At 47.0% G+C, this 13675-nt stretch overlaps 2 protein-coding genes across 3 annotated transcripts in view; one reads left to right on the forward strand and one right to left on the reverse strand.

Annotated features, from left to right (window-relative positions):
- Positions 1–13675, reverse strand: part of LOC118708715 (centromere protein P) — a 209647-nt gene that overhangs the window by 50782 nt on the left and 145190 nt on the right. The gene's annotated exons all lie outside the window — the stretch shown is intronic.
- Positions 1–13675, forward strand: part of ECM2 (extracellular matrix protein 2) — a 55455-nt gene that overhangs the window by 27272 nt on the left and 14508 nt on the right. Inside the window, exons 4-6 of the mRNA XM_036420106.2 lie at positions 1549–2073; positions 6444–6559; positions 8026–8161. Coding sequence (XP_036275999.1) covers positions 1549–2073; positions 6444–6559; positions 8026–8161 — 777 coding nt within the window. The remainder of the gene's footprint in view (positions 1–1548; positions 2074–6443; positions 6560–8025; positions 8162–13675) is intronic.

Raw genomic sequence — 13675 nt, forward strand, 5'->3', positions numbered from 1 at the left:
CGCCCGGACAGATTCCATCTGTCCATCCACAGCGTGTCACACTCGGGGCTGCTGGGCCCAGGGTCACTGGGCGGCTCTGTAGGCCGCTCACTGTCCCAGGGTCCCCGCAGGCCCATCCCTGAGGGAGCAGAGGCCCCTTCAGAAGAGAGGCCAGATCTCCCCAAGCAAAGCCAAGCCCAGCCTTTTGAAATGCAAGCCCAGGGGAAGTCAGAGTGGAGGCAAGGGTGCTCTTTCCTAGTCTGTGACCAGGGATGATCACAGGGAGGCCTCCTGCCAGGAAGAACTCCAGAATATTCAGAAACTGTACTTGGGTGGATACTACCAATGATTTTACTAAGGTATTATGCCTTTGGAAGTGTTGGAAAGTAAGTGTTTAATGAAATTGACTCCTTGGAGGGTGAAACCTAAGGCTTATAAAGATTCAGAAATTCTCATTTTTCAAAGGAGTTGAATTATTCTTAAAATGCTGTAGTTATTTTGGAAAAATAAACTTGGATATACAGGAAGGATTTTAAATGTTTTAATATAATAGTCTTAGCTTCCTTCTGCTATTTTTTTTTTCTATTCTCCTTTTGTATTTTCTGCTAAAGATGTGAAAAAAATAACTCAAACACTTTATGGTACATACTGAATGGAAATCTTAAGATATCCTTCAAATAATTATACTTTGAGTTCTTCTCAAAGAGAAGAACCAGTCTTCCCAGAGACACCGACTGGTTATTCCTGCCCCTCCCTCTAGGGGCGATCTGTTAGTTTAAATAAAGGCAAGGAGAGGCTGAAGTGGCTTTATGTATTTGACGGGAGGAAGCATGGGCACTGACCTCGCTCCTTCCTAGAACTCCAGTACCCAGAGGGCAGTGCGGTGCCAGCCACGCCTGCCCTCGGCAAACATTGACAGCGAACCCCTGCGGGCCTAGCTGCCGCTGACCGCTGTTTCCGCTCTGACCGCCAGTGATTGTACACAGGGCTCTCTCGGTTATTGAAGCCGGATGTTTTCTGTACGTCTCAAGAAGCAAAAGATTTCAGTAGAGACTAGGAGAAAAAACGACCTTTCTAGCAAAGAGTGCTTTTAGACTCATGAAGGTGAAAGGAAATTGTACAAAAATAATAAATCTATAAACAAAAGCCAATTTCTCTACCATAAGCCTGAGGGTGCACACATTCTGGCCTTATCAACAGCCTTATTAATAAACAATGGGGCTGCTTATCATTCTGCACCCCTCCTTAGTTACCAGGTAGAATGACACTTGTGTAGAAATAAATAGTAAAACCTCAGGCAAAACAAAAATTGTCTATAATAGATCTTACAGCATAGAAATAGTTACTATTAAAACTATCCAAACAAAAATTTTTAAGATGCATTTCATGTTTAAACTACACTCAAATACCTGGAGGGAATTCTCACTAGCCCCCCTTTTGCTCTGACTCCTCTTTTATTCATATCACAATGTGCCCCCCGCTGCCTCCTCCGTGCATGGTCAGAGCCTCCTACTCCTACTCAGTGCTAGAGCATTAGTGACACAACTGAATTTTCTGGTGATTCTTCAGAACCAAGAGAACCTCCTGATTCACTTCATCGGCAACAGCCTCCTCCTTGGGCGGAACTGGACCAAGCACTGAAAAAAGAGAAACTTCTGTCTGAGGAGGCTGAAGGAATGAAAGAAAATGAAGACAGGGACCAAAGGAAAACGAGCCTGGAGCCCGGGGACCGAGGAAGACTTGCTGCCCAGGGGCAGCGCAACAGGGCCGAACAGAGGCCTGGAGAGGAGGGCAGGCAGGCCCGTCCCCACGGAAACACAGCCGAGGAGGAGGAGGAGGAGGAGAAGGAGGAGGAGGAGGAGGAGGAGGAAGAGGAGGAAGAGGAGGAAGAGGAGGAAGAGGAGGAGGAGGAGGAGGAGACCAGAGGTGTGTTACAGGTGCTGTCCCGACTCCCAGCCGGTGCTCCTCCCAGAAGCAGGCCAGCTCTGCCCAGTGGGTGCTCTCTGTCCTTCAGGACCATCAGCTGCAACGGTGCAGGCCTCACCCAGATCCCACCCCTGGCAGCGCCCGAGGTGACAAGCCTGGAGCTTGCTGGTAAGAGATGCCGATATCCATTTCATTCTGAGCTTTGAAAGTAAATAACTCATCCCCCTATGAATGTTGTATTTTAATCTTGTAATATAAATGGATTCTAAACAGTCTATTTTCACAATCTTTAAACACATAAACACTGCAGAAGAGGTAGGTGTTTTACTACAATATAGCATAACTGGATGTAAAGCAGAGTCCTCCAAATCCAACCATGACTTCTCATGGACTTTGTAAAAAAAATGTTTTTTTCAGAGAGTGGAAGGGAGAGAGATAGAAACATAGATGAGAGAGAATCACTGATCTGCTGCCTCCTGCCTGGTCCCTACTAGGGATCGAGCCCGCAACCCAGGCATGTGCCCTGACCTGGAATCAAACTATGACCTCCTGGTTCATGGGTCAACACTCAACCACTGAGCCATTCTTAAACTCAGCTTTCCTGAGGGTAACTCATGGAGTAAAACTCATTTTTAGCATGGAACTGAGTTTTGAGACAAACATATAGTCAGGTGATCTCTGCCCAATTCTTCATGTCCCTCCGTTCACAAGCCCTGGCCACCAGGATGTATCTATGCCTGTAATTTAAACGTTTCCAGATGACATGAGAACGGGGCCACGAGGCACACGGCCTCCTTAGCTGGATCCCCCATCACACTGCTTTCGGGGTCTCCAGGCTGCTGCATTTGGTCCACATCCTGCCCTCCCTGCTGCTGAGTGCCGTCTGGATAAGCAGCTGGTACCGCTGAGGCATCTGGAGTGTCTCCAGGCTGGGCAGCTCTGTGCACTGGAGTCACAAACACCCACGGACAGATGTTTGTGGAGACCCGTTTCCTTCTCCCTGGAGTACGTGCCAGGAGGACTGCTAAGTGACACTGACACGTTTCACTTGCATTCTGTGCCCCGTCGGCTGTTCCCCCTCATGCTAGCCATTCTGGTGGATATGGACAGCCCCGACTCCTATTCGTGTGTCTACAGGGCCACCTGAAAAGGTCCTGAGTGCAGGAACAGCATGACCACGTGTGGTGTGGCTGGCTGGCTGGGAGGCTGGGCCAATGGACAATGGTGACACGGCCCATGAGGGGTCAGGCATCTTGGGGGAAGTCATAGCAATAAACTACCATCAAAATAATAAATGATAGAGAGAGAATCCAAGATGGCAGCATAGGTAACACCTAACTGCAGCCTCACACAACAATTTCAATAAAATACAACTAAAATAAAAAATGGACATTACCCAGAACTACAGGAAAGTCGACTGGCTGGAAATCCTACAATGAGAAGGAAAGAGAAAACCAGAAGGAAAATCAGAGGAGCTGTAAAAGCCTAAGGTACGAGACATGTTGCGCGCAGAGAGGACGGAGGCGGAGAGGAGGGGAAGGCTGAGTGCCTGGCTGGCGTTTTCTAGAGGGAAGGAGATAAAAGCTCCGGACTGTGCTGAACCCCAGATCTGAAAGCACTGAACCCCAGTTCTAGGCCAGACCCTGGGGACCCAGGCCCATACAGAGGGAGCCTGGAGTGTAAGGCAGAAACCCAGGGGAGCAGCAAAAGAAGTCCTGGAGGCGCGCACATTGCAAACAGAGAACGGGCGTTTGACTGTGCCGCTGGATTACCCTAGCAGGAAGGAGACAAAAGCTCCAGACTGCTCTGAACCCCACTTCCAACTGAACTGAATCCCTGTTCCGGGCTCATTGGGGGAGAGCCTAAACTGTTTGGTAGCAGGCAAAACTCGAGGGCACCTTTCTCTTCGGGGTGCTTGCAATGAGTACTGAAGGACCCTGAGGAATACTGAGACTCAGGAGCCTCATAGGGTGGGGCTAACGGAAGCCAATGCTGTAGGCTCCAGCCTGAAACTCCGCCCCATCCAAGCAGAACACAGAGTCTTTTAAGGCTACCAACTCAGGGAAGCTGCGAAAATGCCGAGAAAAGGAAACAGATCACAAACAAAAGAAATGGAGGACAAAAAGTGACTGGATATAGAGTTCAAAACCACGTTTATAAGGTTTTTCAAGAATTTCCTAGAAAAGGTTGATAAGACCTATGAGGATATGAAAAGGGATCAACTAGAAATAATAAGGGATCAACAAGAAATAATAAGGGATCAACAAGAAATAAAGAATACATTGTCTGAAATAAAAAAAATATTATACAGTCCTAAAAACAGAATGGAAGATCACAAGAATCAAGTCAAAGATTTGGAACATAAAGAGCCAGAAGACACTCCTCCGCAGAAGCAAGACGACAAGAGAATCCAGAAAATTGAAGATAATGTAAGAAACCTCTGGGAGATATGCACCCTTGAGTGGAATCAAATCCCTGACCCTCATGTCTGCGCCAAAGCTCTAAACACTGAGGCCAGGGTGAGATGAGTCTTATATTGGACCATGAACATGTAAATTTCAAAAATGTTCAAATGTCTTTCTTTAGGGATTTGCTTGTTCTGAACTTTTTGTGGTCATCTCTGCACTTTATTAGATGTGACTACCAAAACTGCTCTTGCTGTTGTGACCTCATAATAAAGTAATACCTTGAAAGACAAAAAAAAAAAAAAAAAAAAAAAAGAAAGAAACCTCTGGGACAACTTCAAGCGAACCAACATCAGAATTATGGGGATCCCAGAAGATGAGAGAGAGCAAGATACCGAAAACATACTGAAAGAAATAGTGACAGAAAACTTCCCCCACCTGGTGAAAGAATTAGACTTACAAGTCCAGGAAGCGCACAGAACCCCAAACAAAAGGAATCCAAAGAATTAGACTTACAAGTCCAGGAAGCGCACAGAAACCCAAACAAAAGGAATCCAAAGAGGACCACACCAAAACACATCATAATTAAAATTTCAAGAGCAAAAGACAAAGAGAGAATATTAAAAGCAGCAATAGAGAAACAGGTAGTTACCTATAAAGGAGCACCCATATGATTGTCAGTTGATTTCTCAACAGAAACCATGCAGGCCAGACGGGAATGGCAAGAAATATTCAAGGTGAGGAATAGCAAGAACCTACAACCAAAAATAATCTACCTAGAAAAGCTATCACTCAGAATCGAAGGCCAGATAAAGAGCTTCACTAATAAAAAAAAGCTAAAGGAGTTCATCACCGCCAAACCAGAATTATATGAATTGCTGAAGGGGGTTCTTTTGGAAGAGAAAGTAAATAAAGATAAAAATTATGAACAACAAATACATAACTATCAACAAGTGAATATAAAAACCAAGGGAATTAAAAAACCTGATGAACAATATTAACTGTTGAATATAATAGAATCAGAGGTATGGAAGGGGAGTGGACTGATGATTCTCAGGGAAAGGGGGAGTGGGGGGGGGGGCGGGGAAGAGACTGAGCATAAACTGTGCACCTATGAATGAGGACAATGGGGGTGGGGAAAGGGCAGAGGGTGGGGTAGGAACCTGGTGGAGGGGGGAAAAAATGAGGAACTTTTGTAATAATATGAACAATAAAGGTTTATTAAAAAAAATTAAAGAATCTATTTCAAAGCCGCCCCCCCCCCCCAAAAAAAAAAATAAATCATAATATAACTACTCAACAGAAAGTCTGACACCTTTGCTCAGGATGGCCCGTCTGTGACAGACCCCTGTGCATCACGGCCTCCTGACACCACGGTCCTGTGACTCCAGCAAAGCCCCTCCTGCACACGCGTGCCAGATGTCCACAAGCTTGGTTCTCCAAAGTCTAAAGCCTTATGCCAGTGATGGCCGCTGCACACAGGAGCGTGGATTTGCAGGGGGCCACATGTGGTTTATACTGTGCTTACTCTTTCTGGGAAGCTCATTTTCTGAGTTTAAAACCATTGACTACTGTACTTAACTAAACGTCAAAACAAAACCCCATGAAGTTAAGGCATGTAGGAACTTCTGCAGATCAGTCATGGGAGCAGAACCTCGGGCCTGGAGGGGAAGAGATTATCTCCTCAGCGGCTGATTTAGGGACTGAGCCTGGTGCTCCAGAGAGAGAATGGGCATGCCACAATGTCCCTGACTAACAGCAGGCTGATAGTTGCGAGCAGGACCTAAAAAATGCCTATGGGAAAAGGTGAGGAACTAGAAACCATCTAGAAACCTCCGTTATACCATGCCCAGCCTACCAGAATTGTCCAGCAAGCACACACTGCACGCTTTAAGCAGCTTTGTCTAAAACATGAAGTACTAGAGCATGGCAAGTCCTTAGAGAGAACATCTGTGGAACAGTTTAGTCTCAGTCTTTTATTTCTCTAAATGTGCGTTTGCTTATGTAATATGCAATCTGCCCATGCTGTGCGGACTGCTTTTTCCTACAGAGAAAACTCTCGGTTGCTATCTGTGGAAGTGCATGTGTGTAGGTATTGGCACATCGGTCTAAAACCCAATTGTCCTGTCTTAGGCAATGCCATCGTCTCCATCCCAGAGGAAGCGTTTTATGGACTGCCGAATGTGGAAAGGCTTGATTTGAGCAACAATAACATCACCTCCTCAGGCATAAGTCCAAAAGCATTCAAGGTAAACCCACACTCTGATCTGTCAAATCTGTTTGAATCGCTATCCCATGACTCGCACTGCAGTGGTGGAGATGGGGAAGAGAGGAGAAGCTGAATGTTTGCCTGGGAGCATTCCCCGAAGGGGAGAAACTTTCCTCCCTGAGGACCCTGACCTGTGGAAGCTTTCCCTGGCCCCGGGCCAGTTAGGCACAAGTGTCCGGCCGCCGCACCCTCCGGGCACCAGACACTGCACCAATGACAATGTTAAGTGTGTTAGTTATAGACTAGCTGCCCCCGTGTAGCTGAGAACATGATGTGAGGTGCTCCAGGGAGGACGGACGGAATCTGGAAGCTTCCCTAACGCTGGGTGGCAGCTCGTGTGAGCCCCCCGCTCTGGGCCAGGCAGCACCGATGAGGGGACACGTTAGCAAGAGGGCATCTGGAAACACACATGGACTCAGGGTTCAGGTTGGGAAAAGAAGAAGAGGGAAACAGCACAGGATAAGTTTCAAAAAGATTCAGATTAGACTTTTTTTCTCTAAAAAGGAGAAGAGAGGATGAAGGACTTTCTGAGAAACAGAAAAGGCAAGGGGGCAGGAAAGGAGATGGCTGTGTGTATGCAATGCTCACAAATATGTGTGTTCAGAAGCCCAGCACAAACACCACAGCACTGGGCAAACTGCCCTCCGCAGGCCTGTCCCCTCCTTGCACAGTCCTGGCTCACCCACTCGGGCTGGCAGGGGAGAAGGCCCACACTTCCTCTCAGTCCGAGTGCCCCTCAGGCAGCTGTCCTGATCGAAAACTGGGCACCATGCATTCCCAGTTTTGATAAAAAGGAAGGCATTGTAGGAATCACCTTCCCTTCTTGTTTGGGGGTTTCTGTCCCAAACTGCTCTGAACCCACTGACGTGAGTCGCCCACATGCCCCCACTCAAACCCGCCAGTGGGAGTGCTGCTGACGGCAGCTGGGGTGCAGACAAAGCCGTGAGGGTGCCACGAAGCAATGACCTGTGATGCCGACCACCGCTTGCTGAGACACGCTCCATCGTTAGTGCTGTTATAATCTGCTTCCAGTTAGTGAGCGGAAAGCCGAGTTTTACAAATATGTTCGCGGGGTTCGAATTGCTGTGCTAACACCGCCACCCTGGGGACCTAGGCCACTGCCCTGGTACATCAGACAGAGAACGCACACAGAGAGCTTTAATACCCGTGTGTCTGCTGCTGAGAAGGTGAAAACCCAAGATCTAGCAAAACATACTCAATCCAGTGCGATAGGCGCTTTCTCCCGGTCCTGTGGCCACAGTACGTGCGGCTGATCTGTACGGCGAGTGGAACGTGACTGCCTAGAATGGCAGAGAGGAGAGGGGGACCCCATCGAAACCCCAGTGAGGCAGGCTTAGAGGCATAACTGCAGCTAACTGACCAGGAAGTGGGGTGTCCCGGACACCTGTGCCAGACGAAGCAGTAACCTGAGGTCTGCTTTTTAAGCCGTTGAAGAAGTTGGTGCACCTGAACTTGGACGGAAACAGCCTGGCAGAGCTTCCCTCGGCGCTGCCGCCAACCCTGGAGGAACTCAAAGTCAGCGAGAACGGGCTCCGTGCTGTCGACGGGGAGCGCCTGTCAGGTACCGAGTGCGCGGTCAGTGTCCGTGGAACTTCTGTCGTCATGGGGGTATTTTATTTGCGGTTTTGCCAGATGCATAGATGGCAAGGTTTTTAGGTCACTTTACCATTAAAGTGGAGACGTCTTGTTTCAATATTGATTGGCGTAACCTCTAAAATGTATTTTAAACTGCCCGCTGTCTTCACAAGTCCTCCACGTGGAAACCAAACCTCAGTGACTCAGGTCCTCTCATCTAGTGACAGCACCAGACCTCTCGCCCTCGGCGACACGCGGCCATGTGGCGGCACCAGGGCTGGGGCGGCTCCTTATTGCTCCTGCTGTGCAGTGCGTGCGCCTCAGCCCGCTGCCTGCACACATTTTGCTGCTGTAATCTGTCATATGTTGGCATACAGACTCCATCACATGATCAAGTGAACACAGGCAGCCCACGCAGTCTCTCTGGCCGGAGCTCATGGTGGAGGATGCCAGGAATGTGGCTGCAGGGCAGCCAGGCTCCCCGAAGGGTGGGTGTTTGGGAAGGGCCGGAGGTCCGTGCATCTGATACACCTAGAACTGACTATGCTTGTGGTTGTTTCTGGACTAATCTGGAGAGCTAAAGTTGTCATATGATCTATATATATATGTAAAAGGCTAAGCAACCCTCTGACCGATGGACTGACCGTACAGTAGGTATGACGCACACTGACCACCAGGGGGCAGACGCTCAGTGCAGGAACTGCCCCGCGACAGCAACTTTGCAGAGTGCCCTCTTGAATTCCGGGGACCCCTTGGGGGATGTTGGAGAGCCGGTTTCGGCCCAATCCCAGAAGGCCAGACTGGACCCCCCCTGCCAGAGGCACTCCCTCACTCAACAGACGCCCTTTGAGCTGTGGTGTTGCCGCAGGTGCAGCTGGCCTGCCACCAGTCCGCCCTGCAGGGCTAATTATTCCCCTTCAAGGTGCACAGATCCGTGCACTGGGCCACTAGTAAACTCTATAAAAGAGGCAGGATCATAGTTAGCTTTCCAGGAACTCTAGCTAATGTCTTTGATTAGATTATGATTTACTTTAAGACTAAGTGGCAAATTTTTTGTATTATCTTTCTAACAGTCTAATGTAGCTCTTGAGGTATAGTGCTCAACACTTTTTATTTGATCTGAAATATACTTATTATGTTTATGTATCTTTTTAAAATTTTTTAAAAATATATATTTTATTGATTTTTTACAGAGAGGAAGAGAGAGGGGGGTAGAGAGTTAGAAACATCGATGAGAGAGAATCATTGATCAGCCGCCTCCTGCACACCCCCTTCTGGGGATGCGCCCGCAACCAAGGTACATGCCCCTGACCAGAATCGAACCTGGGACCCTTCAGTCTGCAGGCTGATGCTCTATCCACTGAGCCAAACCGGTTTCGGCATGTTTATGTATCTTGATAAGCCAAGATTTTAAAGGAAAAAAACAATTCAATTATTTCCTTTCATTCCCAAAAAACTTCATAGGAAGAAAACAGTTCTGACAATGGGAAAACAATAAAGAGAATTGCCAAATCTGAGGATTCCAGAGTTATGGAAATACTCTGTTTCCAGATTGGTTTCTTGTGTACAAGAAAAACATTAACAAACACAAAATTTGATGGGCTTTTTAAAATGAAAAAGATATTAGAAAATTCAATTTCTAACTGCTAGAAATTAAAACAGACCAAATAACACTTAATTTAGAAGAAGTGTACTAAGGGCTGTATGTGAATTACATGTGAAACCATATAATTGTGTGGTCACATTACATGTTATAAAATCTAAGTCCACATTTAGAAAATGCTATGGTACATCCCTGCAACTGCTTTTCTCGTCCTCTCCCTCATGGACAGATGCTCCCTCCTCGCCAGGAGGGACCGGCCGGCGAGCTGCCAGCTGTCCAGGGGCGTGAGGAGGCGCTCCTCTGCCACCCCCGCCCCGCACTGGGGGCGGTCCTTCTGTGTGGCTGTGTTCTGAGCCCTGGCCAGTGCTAACCACTCGGGCTGGCTCTCTCTCTCTCTCTCTCTCTCAGACTGCTCAGCTCCTGTGAGTCCTGCTGCCCCTGTCCTGCTGACAGGCAGAGAGCTGGGTGGGCCTGGGCGAAGGCCATCCAGAGCTGTCTGCTCGCTCTGGGGGAAGCCTCAGCTGGGCCACCAGGGCCCGATCTTCCATTCTCTCCCGAGGTGGGGCGTCACCAGGACTGTCCAGGTTACGTCGAGTTCCAGGGAAGCAGGGAGACAGACACTTCAGAGACGCAGCATGAGCAAAAGCGTGGAGGCAAGGAAGAACCTGGACACCACAGGCTGCACGCAGGGCCTGCCCGTCAGCTGGGATGCAGGGGGTGGGCCTGAGGAGGCGCAGGAACTGGACAACCAGGAGCTGCAGCCTGTGCTGGCCCTGAGAGCTCCCTGGACGGGATCTGCATGCCTTCATGGGAGAGCTACCTCTACAAACAAGGAGCAGGAGTAGAAGGACAGAGAAACAGCAAGGGAAAGCCAGTGGGTTGAAAACATGCCTGTCCACACCTATAACCTGTCATGCTGTCCCCCGCAACAGGAGTGACTTCCTACCAATGTCCTGCTAATAAATCCCCTTTCTACCCCATCTAACCTACACGTTTTAATCTTTTCTAACTCTATCCAGGTTCCTGTTACAGTAACACACATACTGTGTTTCCTATATATACATTATATGCACAAATGAGAGAATTATTGCAAAATGATGCATAGTACCATAAGTTTGCATCTCTTCTGAGGTAATGAAATAACCACTAGTCTACTTCTGTTACCTGTTTTTGACTGGAAAACTTCTATTAAAAACCCAAGCCTGATAAATATGCGGGATTCTCAAGACCTTCCGTTTTGGAAATTAAAGAAGAGAACTACAATCACTTATTAAGTTTACTGGTTGGCCTCACAAATTCCCGTCTCTCAGCCCTTCAACAGATCCTGAACACCACCATCCAACCAAGTGTACACTGTCTCCTCAGGTATGCCCTAGCACCTACGGTCTACTCCAGAGAGCACTGCCTTGCTTCTCTGATAGGCCTACAGGGAGGAAATGGGTTGCACAGAGCATTTAGGGTGACAGCTGTGACTTGTGTTCAATATTAAAACATCCCCTATTTTGGAAATCTTAACCACTGAACAAACTCCCAAGTTACACCCTGAATATCTGACTCAGACGCCTCTGGCAATCATTACTCCTAAACTGCTCATTGTTTTATAATTAAAAAAAATTATAAACAGCAAAACAGATGGCCCCCATCTGCACCCGGTACCCTCCTCCCACTCTACCCCAGAGTCTGAGTCTCAGGGCTATGCATATATGCATATTACATTTTTGGTTAATCTCTTCCTGCTTCTTCCATCCCTGAGATCGGTCCGTCTGAATCTATTTTGTTCATCAGTTTATTTTGTTCATTAGATTCCACATATAAGTGAGATTATGTCATACTTGTCTTTCTCTGATTGGCTTATTTTGCTTAGCATACTCCCCAGATCCCTCCATGCTGTTTCAAAAGTAACAGATCCTACCTGTTTTTATAGCTGCACTAGAGGCCCAGTGCATGAAATTCATGTTCAGGTAGGGTCCTTAAGCTTGGCCATCGATCGGGGCTGATCTGCAGGGCAACTGGGGGGCTCCACTCACACCTGCCTTGGTGGCCTGGGACCTGCAAACTGAGGGAAGCTCCTGCACCTGCCCCCTGGTTGTCAGTGTGAGTCATGGTGATTGGTCATTCCACCAGTTCAGTCAATTTGCATATTAGGCTTTTATCACATAGGATAGTGGATAGTGTTCCATTGTGTGAATGTACCCATTTTTTTGTTAGTTTTTTAATCCAAATATTGATGGGCACTTGGACTATTTCCAGATCTTAGCTATTGTAAATTATGTTGCTGTGAACATAGGGGTGCACATATTGTATTTCTGATTGTTGTTTCTGGATTCATAGGATTTGATCCCAGAAGTGGGATCACTGGGTCAAAGGGCAGTTCCATATTCAGTTTTCTGAAGAGGCTCCATACTGTTTTCCACAGTGGCTGCACCAGGCTGCATTCCCACCAGCAGTGCACGAGGGTTCCCTTTTCTCCACAGTCTCACCAGCACTTGAATAGTAACCATTTTGACAAGTGTGAGGTGATAGCTCATCATTTTCATTGCATCTCTCCGAAGATCAGCAACTTCGAGCATATTTTCATATGTATCTTGGCCTTCTGTATATCCCTTTTGGACAAATGTCTATTCAGGTCCTTTGCCTATTTTTAAATTGGATTATTTGTTTTCATTTTGTTAAGTTGTATATTTTTGTTAAGTTATATATTTTTGAGATATGTTCTCTCATACAGTGGGTTCCCTTTTCAATTTGATGGTGTGTGTGTTTGTGTGGTGTGTGTGTGTGTGTGTGTGTGTGTGTTTTTGCAGAAGTATTTTAGTTTGATGAGTCCCATTTGTTTATATTTTCTTTTCTTAATATATTTTATTGATTTTTTACGGATAGGAAGGGAGAGGGATAGAAAGCTAGAAACATCTGAGAGAGAAACATTGATCAGCTGCCTTCTGCACACTCCCAACCGGGGACATGCCCACAACCAATGTACATGCCCTTGACTGGAATCGAACCTGGGACCCCTCACTCCGCAGACTGATGCTCTATCTACTTAGCCAAACCAGTAATGGTTGTTTATATTTTCCTTTGTTTATATAACCCTAGGAGATGTATTGGTGACAATCCTTCCATGCAAGATGCCAGAGAATTTGCTGCCTATGGTTTCTTCTACAATTTTATGGTTTCACTAGAGGCCCAATGCACAAAATTCATGCAAAGGGCTCAGCCCTCGCAGCCCTGCCTGCCACCACCCTCTCAGGGGCAATTGATCTCGGAGCCCTCCTCCCCCATAAACTGCAGAAGGTGGTGGTGGCAGCTGGGGCTATGAGGGCCTTACAATATCTTCTTATTTTTGGATTCTTTTTTCTTTTTGCTTTTCCGGTTGAGTGTTTTTTGTTTCTTTGTATTTCTAGTCTGCTGTTAGATCTCTGTATAATATTTTTTATTTCAGTCAATGTATGCTTAATTTCTAGTTGGTATTTTTTCATATCTTTGAGGGTCTTGCTAAATTTATTGGCCTTTTCTAGGAAATTCTTGAAAAACCTTATAACCATGGTTTTAAACTCTATATCCAGATGATTGCTTTCTTCTATTTCTTTCATTTGTGATCTGTTTCTTTGTCTCCACATTTTGGCTGCTTCCCTGAGTTGATAGAGTGGCTTTGTGTGCTAGTTGTCCTATAGGGCCCAGTGGTTCAGCCTCCCCAGTTACCTGAGGTCGACACTCTTGGTGCACCCCTTTGTGGGCTATGTGCACAGTCTTGTTGTAGGTAAGCCTTGATTGTTGTTGGTATTACTGTGAGGAATTGACCTCCAGGCCAATTGGCTACAAGGATCAGCTGGGTGTATGCTGGGAGAACTTCTGTGCTGGAGACAGCCTTATGAGATAAGACTTGCAAAAGCCTCTGTGCTC

The sequence above is a fragment of the Pipistrellus kuhlii genome, unplaced genomic scaffold (genome assembly GCF_014108245.1).
Source record: "Pipistrellus kuhlii isolate mPipKuh1 unplaced genomic scaffold, mPipKuh1.p scaffold_m20_p_62, whole genome shotgun sequence".
In the NCBI taxonomy this organism is placed as follows: Eukaryota; Metazoa; Chordata; class Mammalia; order Chiroptera; family Vespertilionidae; genus Pipistrellus; species Pipistrellus kuhlii.